The sequence below is a fragment of the Megalopta genalis genome, chromosome 16 (assembly GCF_051020955.1).
Source record: "Megalopta genalis isolate 19385.01 chromosome 16, iyMegGena1_principal, whole genome shotgun sequence".
Taxonomy (NCBI): domain Eukaryota; kingdom Metazoa; phylum Arthropoda; class Insecta; order Hymenoptera; family Halictidae; genus Megalopta; species Megalopta genalis.
Window position 1 is genome coordinate 7,874,369 of NC_135028.1, and position 20,410 is coordinate 7,894,778.

The 20,410-nt window shown below is 37.2% G+C and overlaps 1 protein-coding gene across 2 annotated transcripts in view; it reads right to left on the minus strand.

The window, feature by feature from the left end:
* Myo81F (unconventional myosin 81F) overlaps positions 1-20,358 on the minus strand; it is a 62,505-nt gene extending 42,147 nt beyond the window's left edge. The window contains exons 1-2 of one of the 2 annotated variants that reach the window (XM_033471945.2): positions 20,019-20,358; positions 8,868-8,974 (exon numbers count right to left, since the gene is read on the minus strand). In XM_033471945.2, coding sequence (XP_033327836.1) covers positions 8,868-8,974; positions 20,019-20,043 — 132 coding nt within the window. In that variant the 5' untranslated portion in view covers positions 20,044-20,358. The remainder of the gene's footprint in view (positions 1-8,867; positions 8,975-20,018) is intronic. The other variant, XM_033471946.2, reaches the window with a different exon arrangement.
* Positions 20,359-20,410: the final 52 nt, after the last annotated feature.

Genomic DNA, 20,410 nt, shown 5'->3' on the forward strand with positions numbered 1-20,410 from the left:
ATATTATATATTATATATTATTATATTATATATAATATATATTATATATTATTATATTATTATATTACAATTATTTTCAATATTTTAAATACAATAATTTTCATGCGTTTTCCTATTTTAAAACATTTGCAATGTTTAAAATGCAAGTCGTCGCGTGCCTCGCTATTCCTTTTTTATTTTTTCCAGCGGGTCCACGTTTTCAGGTCAATCTCTCGTTAGGTCAACCGGTTGCCGGGCTGAATTTTATTGAAAATTTCATGCTCTGTTTGCGAGCCGTCCGTCGCCGCGAGAGCACCCTTTCTGGGTCATCTCTACCCCGACCGTAGGACTCTGCTGATCCCGGACCGTCATTAATCGTCGTTTTACGTCGTCGTCGTCGTTTCAAGTTTAACAAAAATTCTCAAGGTTAACAAATTACGTATCTCCGCCGAACATTTGTGCAAGAGTAAACTTTTAAATAAAATAAATATAAAATATTTTTATATAATATATAAAATATATTTATAAAATATAAAATTATTATATTATAATAATAATAATATAATATATTATAATTATTATATTATATATATTATTATTATATTATAATAATTTTATATTCTCTTTAGTTTATAGTCAATTTAATAAAACTATTATATTCAATTAAATTATTATTATTGTTATTATTATTATTATTGTTATTATGATTGTCATTATTATTATTCAATTAAAGGTCTACATTCCCTCCATTTTCCCTTTACACAGCCACGCTTCAGCTCAAGCATAAAAAAAAGAAAAATCATCGCATCAGTTTCAGCAGGTGTTCCTTAATTTTTTCGCAACTTCCGTCGCCTCGCCCCTCCATGCGACGAGCAAGGGTGGAGGGGGGAACACCGAGGAGGATATGCACTTCGACCTGGACGTCTCGTCTTTTTCGCGTGGCCTAATTCGCCAGCGCGTCGAGCGGATTCTGCAAACAGTGGATGGGGTTCTCGAGAGCGACCGCATATCCGGCCCTCCGGCCCTGTGTCCCCGTGTGTTGCACGGGTCTCTCTCTCTCTCTCTCTCTCTCTCTCTCTCTCTCTCTCTCTCTCTAGTCAGCCGCCCATGGTCCCTCGACCCCGCGACACACGCCGCTAAAAGGTGGCTCGTCCTCGACGAAAGCAATTGAAACCGGCTAAGAGCGCTTCGCCAGCGAGAGGTTAACGAGAGCCACCCTCGCGCCGCGAAAGTATCCGTTGTATACGCTGAAGCCGAATACCGGAAAAGAGAGCCGGAGGGAGAGAGAGAGAGAGAGAGAGGGTAAACGGATGCCGGAGGGCGCGAGGACCGGAGACGTCGACGCAATCGCAACTGCATACAACGTTTGAAGCGCGTAGAGCGGCGAGAGCTTTGGTCTCGCGCCGCTGCCCTCCGCGTGCGAGATTAGGGGATGCGGATTGCGGCTCGGGGGTGAAAAGGCTCGCGGATTCCCAGACGACGGGCGGACGCAGAAAATGGTGACGGCGGAGATGTTCGAACTGTTTTCGAATTGGTTCGCGACTGCTGGTTCAGGGTCGTTGCCCTTTGTTATATAATATAATATGTATTATATTATTATTTTTAATATATATTATTATATTATTATTATATAGTATAATACATATTACATCACTATTATATAATAATAATAATATAATAATAATATAGTATTGTATTAATATAATATAATGATATATAATAATAATATTGTATTGCATTAATATAATATGTAATAGTATAATATAATGATATATAATAATAATATTATATTATATTAATATAATATGTAATAGTATAATATATATAATAATAATATTGTATTACATTAATATAATATGTAACACTATAATATAATATATATAATAATAATATTATAGCATACTACAATAATATTATATCATAAGAACATCATATTATTATAACGTAACGCGCTGCGCGCACTACTCTTAAAAATTTCCACGACAAAAAGCGTCTTCCTTGATTTCATTTATTGTCGTCGTCTTCCCGTTATGACGAAACAGTTCGTCATTCTTGGTTAACTGATTTAAAAAAAAAACAGCAAAATACGTATTCAGTTTTATTATATTAACCCGCGGAAAACCACAAGCGCCCGGAACTAAGAGAGGACTATAACGCGGATAAGATTGCAAACCACGATAAACGAATGCCTTCTTGATCCAGGAAAGAATGGCAGAACTAACTTTGCGAACGAAATAAATAAAGAAATGAATCACGCGAATAACGGATGCTACCGCTTCAAAACAATATCTATAGCTCTAAGGAAAAACGTTGCGTCAATACAATACAGGATGTCTCACAATTATGTTCACACGTGGAAGAACTAATTCCCGAGACGATTCGAAGCAACTTTTTCCTTTGCGAAAATGTAATCCGACGCTTCGTTCGCGAGTTATTAACGAAAATCGCTGACCCAATGAATGTTCGCGTACGTCTGGCGCCGCACCCTCGCGACCACCGCCGCTGCGTCGGTTGGCCGGCGCGACGCGGCATCGGTCGCGAGGGCGGAGCGCCGGCCGCACTCGCGCTCCGATTGGTCCGCGTCTTTTCGCTAATAACTCGTAAACGAAGCCGCGGATTGAATTTTCGCAAAGGAAAAAGTTGCTTGAAATGACCTCGGGAACATTTTTGGGACAGCCTGTTTGCAGTAAATTCTCTCCAATTGTCCCTCAGCTGCTAAACAAAAATGGACGACTCGGAAACTCGTTTTTATAATTGAAAATGAGTTTTGCGCGAAATCTGAGCGCGATTAGGGCAAAAATTATGGTATTTCGACCGCGTTCAATTTGTACAAAAAGAAGTCGCTTAGTCAGTCGCGTCGTTAAGCTGCTTTTGAACGGCAACCGATTCGCGCGGAAGCGAATCGCGAAGCGTACGTGTCCTGACTTTCGCGGCGAAAGAATTAATAAAATCGTTGCTTTAACGTTGCCGTTAATTTGTATGCCGTCGGCGTATCTCGCCGCGACAGCGGTGGCCGTCGAACCACCGCCGCGACGGATCCCGTCGTCGTCCGTCCCCGTTCACTTTCAATTTTCGTAACGCAATTAGCCGCGATAGAAAACGGTGGCCGATCGCGACGAAACTGCATTGGCTTCGTCGGTGAAATTAACCTCATCGTCCGTCGGCCACCTTAACGAGATTCTCGATCGGCCGGCGCAAACGTTTTCATAATGTAGACCGACGACGGAGAGGCTCGCCGCTTGAATTGCAATTTATTATATTCGATCGACGGGATAATTGACCGGGGATCGCCGTTTCAACGGAAAACGAACGTAACTTTGTTACCGTCGCTCTTTCATTTTCCGTCGAGGGGGGATCTTTAGAGAAGCTGGCGATACGTTTAATCGTTCCCTGTAAAGGCTCGTTCAGACGCGGCCGGTAATTCGATTGGGCGCCGAGTAATTTAGCAAACTCGTTGTGCCCAGACACGCAGACACGGTTTATTTAATCGAGTTGATTTGTTAAAACAATTTTATCGGGCATTAGATGCATTTCGATCTTGTTTCGTTTCTGAAAACATTCTATTAGCAGCTGCAGTGATATAGTAATTAAATTAAGTTTAAAAAATTAAATGAAATTTATGAAAAGTAAAGTGAATTAATGAATAAATTAATTAAATTAATAAATAATTGTATTCAATTTGAATAAATAACACAATTAAATTGAATTTTAATAAATAACACAATTAAATTAATAAATAATTTAATTAAATTCGAATAAATAATGCAATTAAATTAATAACCGAAATAAATTCTTTCAAATAGTTCTTTTTTAATTCTCAATCAAAATTTTCCTAAGTCTGCGCCGAGCGCGAACGTTCCGGTCGGCTCGGAAACGCGGCCGATGATCCGCGATCAGCCGTTGCGACAAGCAGCGACGCAAGAGGTCACATTATTTCGCGTAATAAGCTGCAATCTCGGCCCGTTGATGCAAATAAATGTTTGCCGGCCGGCGACAATGGGCGAACGTTAATCCAGAATACAGACGCGGTGTATATACAGGGTGTCCGAAAAATGTCTCGCAATCCGGAAATGGCGGGTTCCTCGGATCATTCGAAGCAACTTCTTCCTTTACAAGAATGTTCTCCGAGGCACCGTTGACGAGTTATCAACGAAAAAACAGCGACCAATAAGAATCGAGTACGGCTGACGCGAGGCGGCCCAGCCAACCGGCGCGCGAAGCCCGGTTCCGCTCATTGGCTCGGTCGCCGCGCGCCAGCCGAGCTCGCCTCTCATTGGTCACTGTTTTTCGTTAATAACTCGTTAACGGTGCCTCGGAGAACATTTTTGTAAAGGAAAAAGTTGCTTCGAATGGCCCGAGGAACCCGCCACTTTCGGATTGCGAGACATTTTTGGGACACCCTACGTATATTACGGTGTATATATTCACAATGCATATTCGCTTTAAAAAATTCGACATTTCACACGTCGCTAATACCTAATACCAAACTCGAGCACGCTGCAACGAAAGACGGGGGGGGGGGGGCAACTGCGAAGTCCCGTTCGCCGACTGAGATGTTCCTCGTGGGCGATATTATGCGCTCTCGTCCCACACGCCGCGACGTCGGAGGTCGCGGCGCGCGACGAGGAAGTGCCGCCCGGTGCAACGAGCGCTGCACCGACGATCACGACCTAAATCGTCGAGGCGAGCGCATCATCTCGCGCGCTCGAATCCCTCCCCCCACCCTCCTCCGCGTTTGATCGCGGGGCCGAACTCACCGCGGCGAAAACTCCGCTAGCGATTACGCGCCGAGGGCACCGCTTAACTCGTTAGCGGCCGCTTAATTCCTCGCGCGCGAGGACGGTGTACGCTATATGTCTCTCTAATTGACGCTTAGATTGTCCTCAGAAATGGACGATTTGGGAAGAGCAGATACGATTGTTCGAACTAATATTTATAATTATTTTATTATATACATATATATATTATATTATATTTATATTTTATATATATTTATTATATATATTATTGTAAACATATTATATTATATATATTTTATTATATTTATAATTATTTGCGGCTCGTTTTCATAGTTATTGACAATTCGTAACTATAAAAACAAACCACAAGGTTCGAATAATAAATTTTATCAACTGTTCATAATCAACTTATAATAACTTTACATAAAATTATATAAAAATGTTAAAAATATAATATATATATATATATATATATATAAGAATAATATCATCAATAGTCGCATTTCTATTGAATGGAAAGGGGGTGGGGGGAAGGGAGGGTGCTAATTCATTGAACAGAGCACCCCGCCTAATTCTTCTCAAATTCTCTCCTCAAAGAGTTATGAATACGCCAAAGCCTCGTCTGTCCAGAGAAAGTTGTAAACCCAGCACATCGGTCACTATTATCATCGTCCCCAGTTCCCCCACCCCGCGGTATGGTCCGCGAATCATTAGGCTGCATTCTCTCGTCGAAAACCAATTACAGTCCCCGATCGGATTTAGTTGAATATTCTCGAATAAAGGGGTGGTCGCGAAGCGGCGGCGCCGGTTTGGATATTCTCGATATTGCCCCGCGGCGGGCTAACCGATACTTCCAGAGAGTTTCGATGCTAATTGCACGTAACAATGGCGTAACGGCGACGCGGTTACCACGGGCTGACCAATTACTGTGCAATTTCGTTCGGTTGGCAGGTGTAATTGACTTTACGTTTACTTCGAACAAAAAAGAAAATATTACATTTCTTTTATTGAATAATAATAATTTAATAATGATAATTTAATTGAATAATAATTTTTCGTATGTCTTATTCGATTATAACTGAGCCGTTTATTTTGAAAGTGGCATAAGTCACTTTGTTTTTAAGTCGATATATTTAAGGGTTTGCGTTTTAACCCGTTTAAAAATATGGAAACTAACTTTCGAGAAGATTATATATATAATAATATAATAAAAAGTAAAATTTATTTCAATAATAACTTATACAATGCAATAGTATAAGTTATTATTATATAACCTTGCAACCCCTACGAAACGTTCCATAATAGTAACATTTATAAGTTGCTATAATTTGACAAGTTACTATAATAATCAAATATCATTAATTTATAACAATTAACTTATTTCTATAACAACTTATACAATGCAATAGTATAAGTTATTATTATATAACCTTGTAAACCCTACGAAACGTTCCATAATAGTTACTTTGATAAGTTACTATAATAATCCAATATTATTAATTCACAACAATTAATTTATTTCAACAACAACTTATACAATGCAACAGTTACTTTCACCATATCCCACCCCCAATAAAAACAACCCCCCGAAGACACGCACAGCAACTGCGGCAACGTCACAGCACAGTAACCGGCTCCACTACCCCAGAGAGCCCCTTCCCTCCTCCGATGATCATTCGGCCGTCTTGCCGCGGCAGTCCGCGTGTCGAAGAGACGCGCGCGCGCGGGGGTGGATTAAAGCTCGACAAGAAACGACAGTGGGTCGTCGGTGTCGGTCGTTGGGTCGGCAAACCCGTCCCGATGAATGGGTCTGGCCCTGGGGTGGTTCACCAGCTGACTGGGGTTGTCGTCATGGCAACGAACCAACCCGGGAGCAACGCCCCACCCCTACAAAATTCATACCTATATATAGCTCTCCTTTCCACCCCCCCCCCCTCCCCGACGCAACCCTTTCTTCTTTCTCTCAGCCTAGCGAGCAGCCTGCCTCTCGTCGTCGTTTTCACCTTTCTGTTCCGCCGTTCTTGGATTCCCTACTTTTAATTCTCTTTCCGGCTGCCATTCTTGGTAACGTCGAACCGAGCCTCCTCCTCTTGGCACGGCACGGTCCAAATTCCGTGCCCATCCCCCACCCTCCCGCCGCCCCCTCGCCGCGGTCCAGACACGGCGGACAGAATTTCTCTTCGTTGTGTTTCACTCGGTGAGAAATGTGATGGGACGAAGACGTTTTCTGGGTATTGTCGATTTGGAAGATTGTGACCAATGACACTGTGTGCGGTCGTAAGGAGCTTTTATCGTGGCTTTGCGCGACGTTTTCCTCGTTTAGGAAGCGTCAATAATTCTATCATTATATCAATAATTCTATTGATATAATTATATTCATCAATATGATGATATTGATATAATTGTATTTATCAATATGATAACATTGATATAATTATATTTATCAATATGATAATCTTGATACAATTGTATTTATCAATATAATAATATTGATATAATGATATTTATCAATATAATAATATTGATATAATGATATTTATCAATATAATAATATTGATATAATTATACTTATTAATTTAATAATATCGATATAATTATATTTATCAATATGATAATATTGATATAATTATATTTATCAATATAATAATATTATCAATTATGTAATAATTAAATAAATATTATATATAATAAATAATTATATATTATATTATTATTGTATGTTATTATATATTATATTATAATATTATTGTATATTACTATAAATTATTATATATTATATTATATTATTATTGTATATTATTATCGTATATTATTATTGTGTATTATTATATATTATGTTATTTATATTATTATTATACATTATATAAAATTTTATAATAATAAATAAAGAACAAAAAGAAATAATAATAATAAAGAAGAAATTAGCAAAGAATAAAATTTTATTGGAGTAATAGGCAACTCTGGTTGCAACGCGACGCCCAACAGGTTTTTCATCGGTGGCTCGACGTTCGCGTTGAAAAACAAAAGGGCATATAAATCATAGCCTTGATTGCATCATCGCGAGGCAAAGACCAAACTCGTGCGAGCTGGACGTACGTACGTACGTTCGCGTACGAGAGGAATTCTAACTCTAGGACGTAATGACGGGAGGAATGATGAAATGGACGGACATCCGTTCCCCACTTTTTGCGAAACTCTTGCTAGCGCGGATTAAGGCGGTTTCACATGTGACCGTGTGTGCTTGTTAGTTTACACGGTACGCGTATGGAATTTTTGATATTCCGCTGTCTGAAACCAGTGTTTCAGTCTAGAACAGCCGTTGGCAATGTTTTTCTTCTGCGTCAAAAACGAAGCGAAATATCACTATTAAAAGACTAAAACTATTAAAAATATAATAGTATTTTCATGTGCTAGCCCTTCGCTGCTAATTAATTATTTATTCGTCCGCGGTGATAAAATGCAATTCTAAGAAAAATTGTAAGATTTTATTAAAAAAGAAAAAGAAGAACGCGTTTTTTAATAAAATTGTTTTTACTCGATCGAACTTGGACCTTTTCATTATTTATATGGGAAATAAGAACAATCGATTTTGACTTATTTTATTTGACGCAATAAACATTAGCGTGCAACGTTTAAATAATTAAGGAACTAAATAAATAATAATTGAATAACTATTAAATAGCAAATAATAATTGAATAGCTATTAAATAGCAAATAATAATTGAATAGCTATTGAATAGCAAATAATAATTGAATAACTATTAAATAACAAATAATAATTATAATAACTATTAAATAGCAATAATTCAAGATTCGAGTTCCAATTGTTACAAAAACAATTATAACATTGTCAAATTATATTGTCGACGCCTGGCATAAACTCCTCGTGGATAAAAAAATCAGCTATTTTGGTATCGACAGATTCGAATCATAATAATGATCATGCGTACATCGAAAAGCCATGAGATATTCCAAAAATAACAGTAATTCATCCGTTGGAAGATCTGGCGAATTTCTCGGTGACCGAATACGGGCTCTATTATTCTTTGCGACAAGACAATCGACTCGGGCCCTTTCCCAGAGACTTTTCTTTTTACGACTTTTACCTGGTTCAATTCTGTCTTCTTCGTAGATTTAATCAAAGGATACATATATCTGGTCTCTCCCATATCGAACTTGGAGATTCCGATTGATTCCCGTCTCGTCGATGTCGCTGATCACCGTCATGTCCGGGACACCGAACTCAGGGCTCGAGCCTGGAACAAAGAACCGTGCAGATGGTTAATGAGACGTCGGCTAACCGATAAACACACATGCTTGCCAGAAATTTTATCGACACACGAAAGTTCCAAATCATCCTCGCGAATAAGCTTAAAACCGCTTCACAAGTATTTGTGAAATATGCACACATTTATATTTTATATTTATATTCATAATATTTATATTCATTATATTCATATTCAAAGTATACTTATTCATAGTATTCATATTCATAGTATACTTATTCATAGTATTCATATTCATAGTATTCATATTCATAATATTCATATTCATAATATTCCTATTCATAATATATATAATAATCATATTATTCATATTCATAATATTTATAATAATCATATTATTCATATTCATAATATTTATAATATTCATATTATTCATATTCATAATATTTATAATATTCATATTATTCATACTATTCATATTCATAATATTTATAGTATTCATATTATTCATATTCATAATATTCATATTATTCATATATCCATAATATTGATATTATTCATATTCATAATATTGATATTATTCATATTCATAATATTAATATTATTCATATATATTTATAATATTGATATTATTCATATTTATATTTACAATATATTTATATATATTTATATTATATATTTACATATATCGATCGATTTATATACTTTGATCGATTGATCGATCGATCGCAGTTTCGATCGAACCCGATTCGACCAGCGAAGCTAAAAGAAAAAGAAAAAAATACTCAACGACGTGACTCGTGGCGAAGCAAAAGGGAGCGCTGTGTTCTCGCTATGTGTTCTCCGCAATATTTTTAATTGGTTCAGGCTGCCCGGTTGTCCGGAGAGCTCAGATGTTCACATTCGGCATTGATCGGCGCTTGGTCGGGAAGCAACGCGATATGGAAACCTGGTAAAATCCTTCCGACCACCTGTTGTGTCGAGCAGACAATACCGTACGCGGCGATTCCTTGTCACCTCGAGTGGGGTCAATTTCCAATACAATCGAAACCTTTAATAGGGAATCGGGAACGCGACGCGACGCGACAAAATATGGATTAGACGCGAGGACACCACCGCGCGTTCGTTCGTTCGAGCAACAGCAGCCGGCGATTTCAATGGAGAAAAAAAAAAGAGGACTGTGAGAATTAATGGGATTTTTTTTACGAACGGCAACGATCGAGTTGCTTTTCGAAATGATAAATAACGTTGCAGAGTAAATTCTTCGTAATTTGTGCAAGAGATTTTGTGCAGAAAAATGGACAATTTGGGAAGAGGTGAGATTATTCGAGCCTTGTGACCTCGTTTTTATAGTTAATAATTAGTTAACAATGTAGTGAACAATTACAAAAATAATATATAATATTATGTACAATATATATATAAATTATATTTAATAATAATTGTATTATATATAATATATATTATATTGTTATTATATTGTATATTTTGCGGCTCGTTTTTATAGTTACCGATTAGTCAACAAATATAAAAATAATATATAATAATATGTATAATATATATAAATTATTATATTATTAATTATATTATATTATTATTATATCATATATTGTATAATTATAATATTATGTTATATTAATATAATGAATATATTAATATTATATTATAATATTATTATAATATTATTGTATAATAATAATAATATGTATAATATATACATATTATACATATTATTATTTTTATTGTATATTATATATTACAATTATATATAATATATAATAATCGTATCTCCTCATCCCGATCTGTCCACTTCCGTGTCACCTAACTAGCAAACCTCAAACAACTATTAATTTACGCATCTAATTGAAACTTGTGCAATTAAAAAGTCGTAGCTTTAAGACGGAAGTCTTGATATTATATTTACCAATTAACAACAACCGTTTTTACTTTTCGTTTAATTTACCGTACACACGTTGTCGCTCGGAACGAATTTACAGTAATTACACACATAAAAAGATATTATTTCAGATATTAAAATAACTGAAAATTATTATTATTATTATTATTATTATTTTTCATTTCAGTTAAACGTACAAACATGGGACAATAGCTCTCGAGAATGTTCGAAATGCGACTTGGACATCGAGACGGTGAAGCATTTTCGTTAAAATGGCTCTCTCGCGGAAGTAGCGCGGGCAGCGCCCTTCGCTCGGCGTGCAGGGCGCCCTTCGCTCGGCGAGCTGCGAGATCGCCGGGAACCACACATGCATCCGAGAGCTGTACATCGTGTCTCGTACTACGGGGCCGGAGATATCAAATTTCGCGATAGCCCTCAAGGCGGGGCCCATAGGGCGGGCGTCACGTGACAAACACGACCTTGGCGAAATAGGACCACGGCAGCTGACATGCAGGTGCAACGCGCGTCTCTCGCAGGTGCTTGCACGGCGTTGCACCTGCGTGCCCCGAGCACGTGGATCACGGCGATGATTGGAGGAGATGCGGCCGGGACCGGACGAAATCGAAAAATCCTTTTCCTTTGTTTATTTTTTTTGGTAATTTTGCTGCGCCACGAGGACGGCGTGACGACAGTAATTTATAATAATATATATAGTATGTAATAATATAATATATTAATATAATATTATAATATAATATAATAATATAATATAGAATATAATGTTATAATATTATATAATACTATAACATAGAATATAATATTATAATATTATATAATACTATAATATAGAAAATAATATTATAATATTATATTATATAATACTATAATATAGAATATAATGTTATAATATTATATAATACTATAATATAGAATATAATGTTATAATATTATATAATACTATAATATAGAATATAATATTATAATATTATATATAATACTACAATAGTATAATATTATAATATAATATAATGTAGAAAATATATAATATAATACTATAATATAGAAAATAATAATATAATAATACAGTATAGAATATAATATTATAATATAATATAATATAATACATATAATATAAAAACATTTAATATTTAAATTATACTATATAATATTTAAACATATGAATGTTTCTCAAACGGAATGCGAATAATTCGAAGAGAACACGAAATTCCAGTAATTTCCTCGGAAAATTGAAACAAGATCGGGACCCGTAATAAATAGGGAATACATAACGTACACATATATATGTACCGACGACACGAGGAATGCAATTTCGACGACGGGAATGCGAAAGTGGATGGTGGTTGACTTTAAATTCGTCGTTTGTTCCGCGTCGTTCCGTTTCCGATGTGCAGAGGAAGAAGCCGATGAAAAAGCTGCGTACGCACAGGTGATACAAAGGCCGGGAGGAGCTTAATGAACCGGTAGAAAAAAAGGGCAAACCGTGGGGTGGAAGTGTTAAATTAGTCTACCTCGGGTGCCGTTCAGGGTGGGGAGGAGGGGGGCGGCGGGTGCGAGTCGTGTGTGTACAGACCCACACCACGCGTCACCGGATCATGTGCGAGGGTCCTATAGCTGCTAATTAAAGTCGAGATTACGATGAAACAGTTGCAATCTGGGAGCGCCGGGGATTTTCTTCGAGCCTCGTAAACACCGTTTCCAATTAAATTAAAACGACGCCCGGTCCGTTACGCGCTACGATGATGTATATGTGGTACACGATTTTAGCTGACTTTTTACTGTTAAAACATTTTCTCTTAATTGCTGAAGCGTTTTTCTTTAATTGTTAAAACATTTCCCTTTAATTGTTTTTCAATTGTTTCTCAATTGTTAAAAAATTGACTTTTCATTGTTAAAGATTGTTTCTTTCGCCTTTCGATTGTTAAAATATTTTTTTCAATTGTTGGAACATTTCCTTTCAATTGTTAAGAGAATTTTTGTTTCAATTGTTAGGAAATTGTCTTTTAATCGATGTATAATAATAAAATTGACTTTTAATTGTTAAGAAATTGTCTTCTAATCGTTGTAATATTTTTGTTTAATTGTTAAAACACTTTCTTTTAATTGTAAAAAAATTGTTTTCAATTATTAAAAAATTATCATTCAATTGTTAACAAAAATAATGTTGCTATGAAACGATGAAAGATAATTTTTTCCCTTGAAAGCTTTTGTCTAAAAAATTATATCGCATCGTCAACATTTTCGAGGATATTCGAGTGAGTCGATTTTAATACGACACCCTGTATATTCTCCGTTTCCTTCGTTAGAAGATACCATTAATTTTATCTGTCCGATACTAGTTTACCGAACCCTTAATGTCAATGTTTTGCCGGACGAAAGTTATAATTATACACTTATAAAAGTTACAATATTAATTAATTAATTATTTATTACTTTATCAATTTATTTATTACACCGTTGCGATCGCGTCGAACCGTTCACGTCACTTTGTACAGACAGAAAGAAATCGAATAGAATACGATGAAATTTAACTCGGAAATTAAATTTAACTTCGAGCGGGTTCATTTAAACGCAATATACCCAGCGCACCCCCCCCCCCCCCCCCCGTGAAATTACGTGAAACTATTAATTGTAGCTGCGCGATGCTAATTTATTGTACACCGTCGTATCGCAATCGCATCGAACCCGCGACATCGATTGCAAAGGTAACAGAACGACAATTCAATTCAAATTGAATTCGGTAAAAATTCAATTCGAAAAAATTGAATTCGATAAAATTGAATTGGGTAAAAATTGAATTCGATAAAAATTCAATTCAGTAAAAATTCAATTCGATAATATTCAATTCGGTAAAAATTCAATTCGGTAAGAATTGAATTCGATGAAATTGAATTTGGTAAAAATTGAATTCGATAAAATTGAATTCGGTAAAAATTCAATTCGATAAAATTCAATTCGATAAAATTGAATTCGGTAAAAATTCAATTCGCTAAAATTCAATGCGGCAATTATATTTAGTCGCACGACAAGGAAAACGTGTGACGCGAGACTCCGGCGCCCGCGCGATTCCTTTCTGCATTTCCAGTTCGGTGTGTCGCTCGGTTTCCGAGATTAAGCCGCGATTACAAGAAGCGACGCGTCGCGCCGCATCGCGTCGCGTCGCGGCGCAAGCGGCACGAAAGCTTCGTGCGAACCCGGGGATCATTACGGACGACTTGTATTAAATTTCCATGAACAGAATTCCGACTAACGCGATGTTTGTCTCGCCGGTTCCGTGAAACCGGCCGAGCATCCTCCTCGGGCTTCCTATTTTCTCTGTCGTTCTATGGAAACCGCGTCCCCTTATCGTCAGCCACGGATCTACCCATCCGTTTCCCGAGCCCTGGCGAAGATCCGACAGCGTTTAGCAAGAATGCAGAATTCATGGTTACGCGGCGGACGCTCTACAGATTTCTGTAAAGCGCGCGCGGACCAGTCGTTTGTTTGAAGAATCTCTGGAATTTCGTGCGGTATTGCTTTATGAACGTCTCCGGGTGTCTTTGACGTGACAAAAAAAGTGCTTTCGACGCAAATTGGTCGGCCTAAGGCCGTCGATTTTTATCCTAACTTTTTGCTGATCAATCTGGAGCAAAGATAAATTGATCTGAAGATATTTAATAATATTATATTATTTAAATTTTATTAATATATATTTATAATGTTTAATAATTTAGATATATATATATATATATTTATAATATTTAATCATTTATATATATAATAAATTATATATTTAATATTTAATTATATAAATTATTATAATATATAATAATGAATTTTCAAATCTGAGCAAATAATTATATAGTAATAATATATATATAATAACATATATAATATATATAATAAATCATATATTTAACATATAATTATATAAATGATTATAACAGAGAACAATTAATATTCAAATCTGAGCAAATAATTCCGTCACCCCCTTGCCACGAATGACGTCATCAGTCAAACCGTTGACGTTTAAACATGCCCAACGGAATAGTCGAGTTTTCTTTCGCTCTAAAAGAATGCGCATCTATCTATAATATTTATCGCATCACGGTCGAAATCTTGATAACGAGCCTAACACGTTGTTACAGCGCAAGAGGGTTTAATAAAGCGCATGCTTAATAAGCTCCTGCAAAACCGGTCCGCGGTTCATATTCAATTAGGCGGCGGGTATCGAAATCGATCGATAATTACAGCTTCCACAGCGTCTGTGTTTACGTTCGCTGCAGGCGACTTGCTTAATTTTCTCGTACTCCCCCTCCCTCCTCCACCTCCTCCACCTCCTCCTCCTCTTCCTCCTCCTCCTCCTCCTCCTCCTCCTCCTCCTCCTCCTCCTCCTCCTCCTCCTCCTCCTCCTCCCTCCCGCCCCGCCTTGTTCCTTCGCGTCTTTGTTTTTTCGGTGCGCGGCGGTCTCGGGGAGAGAATCGGTATCCGTGTCGTCGATCGAGGCCAATAAGGTTTCGTGCAACGATCCAGTAACCGGCGGACAGAGTAGGCGCAGCCCCGAAGAGTTCTCAGGCAGGTCGACGACACGTAACAACGGGAGGAAATAATTAACTAGGCGCGCATTATCATACGTCGTAGAACACAGAGCCCCCCCCCCCGGGGCATTATCCGTGACCGAAAGACATCTAACGGCAAACCAGATACGATAACTTATCTCTCCGCGAGGCGTGCGCGAAACTACAGTAATCTCTCTCTCTCTCTCTCTCTCTCTCTCTCTCTCTCTCTCTCTCTCTCTCTCTCTCTCTCTCTAATTGACGCTCAGATTGTGCACTAAAAATGGACAATTTAGGGAGAGGAGACACGATTATATTCGAGCCTTGCAGCTCGTTACTTATTATTTACTATATGTATAAATGTATAGTATATATTATATTAACCCTTAGTATTACTATATAAATATATAATATAAATATAGTAACAGTAATAGTATAGTATAATAATAGTTATATAGTACATAATATTATAGTAATAGTATAATATAATATTACAGTATATCTATAATAGTATAATAATAGTATAGTAATAGTATAATATAATAGTACAGTATATCTATAATAGTATAGTAATAGTATAATATAATAGTACAGTATATCTATAATGGTATAGTAATAGTATAATATAATAGTACAGTATATTTATAATTGTATATTAATAGTATAATATAATAGTACAGTATATCTATAATGATATAGTAATAGTATAATATAATAATATAGTAATAGTATAGTAATAGTATAATATATAATACTATAATAATAGTATAGTAAAAAAATATATACATATAGTTTTCTTTAAAATCGTTCGACCTAATCCACTCAACGTCAAAAACACTCGAGCAGTCCGAACAAATCTCAAAAAAGTTGTTCAGTCTCCAAGGCTGTACTTTTTCCTCCCCAGGAATGTCCATTCATTACGTCACGTTGCGCGTATCACAAAAAAGTTTGCGAAAATGGCGGCGGACTGTAAATCTGTACCGAGCCAAATGGATCACAAGGTAAGGTAAGAATCCCCAAGCACAGGCCGGAAAAGAATCGAGAGAGACGAGCGAGCCGAGCGCTACGGAATTTCTTTCAGCCCGGAGAGAAATACGGTTTTTGACGTTCTACGATATATCCGGTGAATCATCGGACGAGCTCGAAATTCCGGGGAAACCTGCCGCGGCCGCGGGACGCTGTTGTGACTCACTTGGTCGTGAGATGTCCACCGCCGGTAACGCGCGTACGCCGTACGGCGACGCCGACGCGAAGTTTCTCAAGGGACGCGCGAAACTGGGTCGACGTAAATCGAATTTCGTGCGGAACTTTGTGTGTCCGGCAACTCATTACCGGTTAATGTGAAAAACCGTACGAGAGAAATTCGTCGGGTGTATATTATAAACGCGCGCGCGCGCGGCTCATCTGGCGGAAAAGGATTTTTACGAGCGATCGATCGATCGGTATCGATCGTGACTATGAAATCGCTCGAGTCACGTGTCGCGCGTCGGTTTCCAGGAAATGTGTCTAGGCGTTGCGGTGATGCGCGGAATGAATCTTATCCGACTAGGGATCGATTTGAAGCAGTACTTGCAACGTGGAACGATCGACGCTTCTTGGAAATTGTCCCTGCTGCGATGGAACGTAGTAGTAAAAAATAAGTAATTATAAAATATAACAAGTAATAATAAAAAATAGTAAGTAATAATAAAATATAACAAGTAATAATAAAAAAATAATAAGTAGTAATAATAAAAATAATAATAATAAAAAATAACAAGTAATAATAAGAAATAATAATAAAAAATGACAAGTAATAATAAAAAATAAGTAATAAAAAATAAAAAAATCATAATAAAATATATATTATAAACGTAGTAATATTTTAACGCGTTTCAAATGCAAATAGTTTGCAACGCGGAATTACGATGTTGCTAACATTTATGAATTACCTTGGATTATATTCGGTTATGCTTGATCGTTATCAGCGCAGATTTCGCGAGTTCCTGATAAAGAAGCGTAGTTGGCACACGAGATAGTGGAAAGATTACAAGATTTCGAGAATGCTGTTACATTATTATCAACCTGTTAATTTTCATTGAAGAAAAGAAGAACAAACAATTTTTATTATTAGTTATCAGTGTCGATACGCGACTATTACACTATTCATTCTCAGTGAGATTAATATCTTCGTCGCGAAAATTTTATTAACTATTCTCACATCGCTTTTGTTCGCAAAATTACACGTTTCAATTTATAATCAATAAATATAATGTTTTTGGAAAACGTACTTGTGTCCTGTTATTATTGTATTATTATATTATTAATATTAATAACAATAAACAGTAATTTTAAAGAATTAATCAATTTGGCATAGTGTTGCTATTTACACCAAAGCAGGGTTTATAAATATCGTAATTTTTCAGAATCCCAAAAATTTCATTCCATCACCCTCCCCCTCCCCCCTCGGAAATGCGTGTATAAACAGTTCGCGTGCATGTGCTATAACGCAGAGTTTTATCATACGCGGTATGATAACATCGCTGCATTAATATACACGTGCATTTGGACATATATACTATAACCAGCTGTGCAGCAGGCCGACTGCGGCCACTGTACACTCGGCAACCAGGACTAGATTGCGTGTTATGAAAAAGAGGGTGTTTTTCTGCGGACCGTTTTACGAGTTCTTTGCGCAGCGCTACATATTAGTATCGCGATCGTTCAAAGCGTTAATAATTATGACACAGATACACACAATAGAATTTTCATGGGATCTGCAAAACGCTTCGCCTTTGCTTTCATTTAACAATTATATATTCCCCCCCACTACGATCTCAATTTCGAATTAATAATTTTCATTTCAATATGTTTCGGTTTGCACATATTCGTGAACAAGAAAAAGTTTTTATGATCAATTCTAACGAAATTATTACAGAAAATTGACATATTTATTCAAAATATATTATTTTTATATATATAATATTATTTCAAAATATATTATTTATAAATATAATATTACTTCAAAATATATTATTTATATATACAATATTATTTCAAAATATATTATTTACATATATAATATTATTTCAAAATATATTATTTACATATATAACATTATTTCAAAATATTTTAACTTTGAAATATTTGTTCTATACACCCGTGAAAACTGAATGCTCCACAAATAACCACAAATCTGACCACAACAAAAGCCCAATTTTTCTTCCAAATATTTTTATTTTCGTTCGTAAGAAACCTAAGAACCGTCCGAAAATTTTTTAAACGAAAACGGACCAGCCGCCGTGGATCAAAGGGTTGGTCCGAATTAAATAGCTAAGAAGCTTCATTGAAAAGCGTGCATACGAGCGCGTTCGCACATTATCGACCGGCGTGATAAAAGAATTCAAAAGAAACGATGTGGAAGATGGAAATCCCTGGACGTATCACTGCACTGCGGGTATATATATATATACACATACATATATATATATATATATATATGCATACGTATAGAAGAAGGAAGGGTTGATGTATTCAGAGCGGAAGAATCCCCGCATACCACATCGAACGAACGGCCGCTTCGTTAATCGCGAATTCTTCGAGCATTTATTAATGATATTTACATCTTTAACGCGTGTTGTTGCCCTGGCCATTTAAGCGCAGCCCTAATTACATCGAAGTTTATCGCGTGTTCAAGTGCCACCAGATGTCGCGATGCAAATGAAAGGGGGTCGAGAAATGCGAGCAAATTGTTTTCCCACCCTTTGTTCACCGAACCACGAATTTTATACAATTACAGAATTTTATACAATTTTATATATATATACATTACTGTATAACGCAATTACAACCCTTTCGCTGGTTCCTCAGGGTAAACAGATTTTCAGAGAACTTTTTTGCTACGAAGGAAATTTATTTTTCCAAACAATTCGATTCGAAAAATCACGGCCAATAGAATTGGGATGCAGCTATATATATATATTCATACTACTACTACTATTATTATTATTATTATTATTATTATATCGCACGCGAGAGCAAGATTACGCACGGAATCGATCGATCGGCAACATCGAACGTTTGAAAAAGCCACCCACGAACTTGACATCGGGCTCTCACGCAAGCTCTCTTATCCGGGAACAATCGGTCAATGCTACTCCACCCAGCCGACAAGCTTTCTTTTCGACGCCTGACCAAAATACCGACGAAATTTTTCGTGCGCTGCGCCGCGCACCGCACCGCACCGTCCATTGCACGGCCGTGAAACAAAGCGCAAGAAAATCCGTCGTTTTATTATTCGCTCTGAAAAAAATCAACGGAACAAGTGGTCGAAAAGAAACACGCCGTTTGTTATTGACCTTTCGCGGACAGAGCGTACCCTAAACCCCCCTCCCTCCCTGTTACGATAACAATAATAACAAGGCGACGTCCGGCGAGGTCCTGTTGTTCTCGCTGTTACACGTCCAGTCCGCACCACCCACCGTAGTACCACCATGGTGATAGGTGCGCACACTATGGTCAATTACGTGGAAACGTACCCTTTTTACGTTTTCGCCGGACACACGCGAGGGGCAAGAAGAGAGATCGCGAAACGTCGACACAGTTAAAAGCATCTATCCGGCCGGAGAACAGTTAGGGAACTTACCCTGCGTGAAGTGCTTAGCAACCATGATGTGCGTGGCACACGGCTCAGAACATTATTCTCCACCCCCTCGAACGAGGCTGCTGCCGGGGTAACGATATATCCGGCCAGGGGAACAACCTTCACTTTTCACGCACGTTTTCTTTCTCGGCGTTGACGGACTCTCGCCACCGTTTAAATCACATGTTCGCGAACTGTCGAACGTTCGTTCACGTACCGGGGGGGTGTACATGCAATTTCTGCGCCGAAACGGTACCCGGACTCTCGAGAACGCGACTCAAGGAACACGAGGAAGCACGCACATGCTCGACAGTTGCCACCCGACTGATGCTCTGCCACAGCTTCGCTTTTCAAATGAACTAATCCTTGACTACCTGCGCCACCATGTTGCCTTG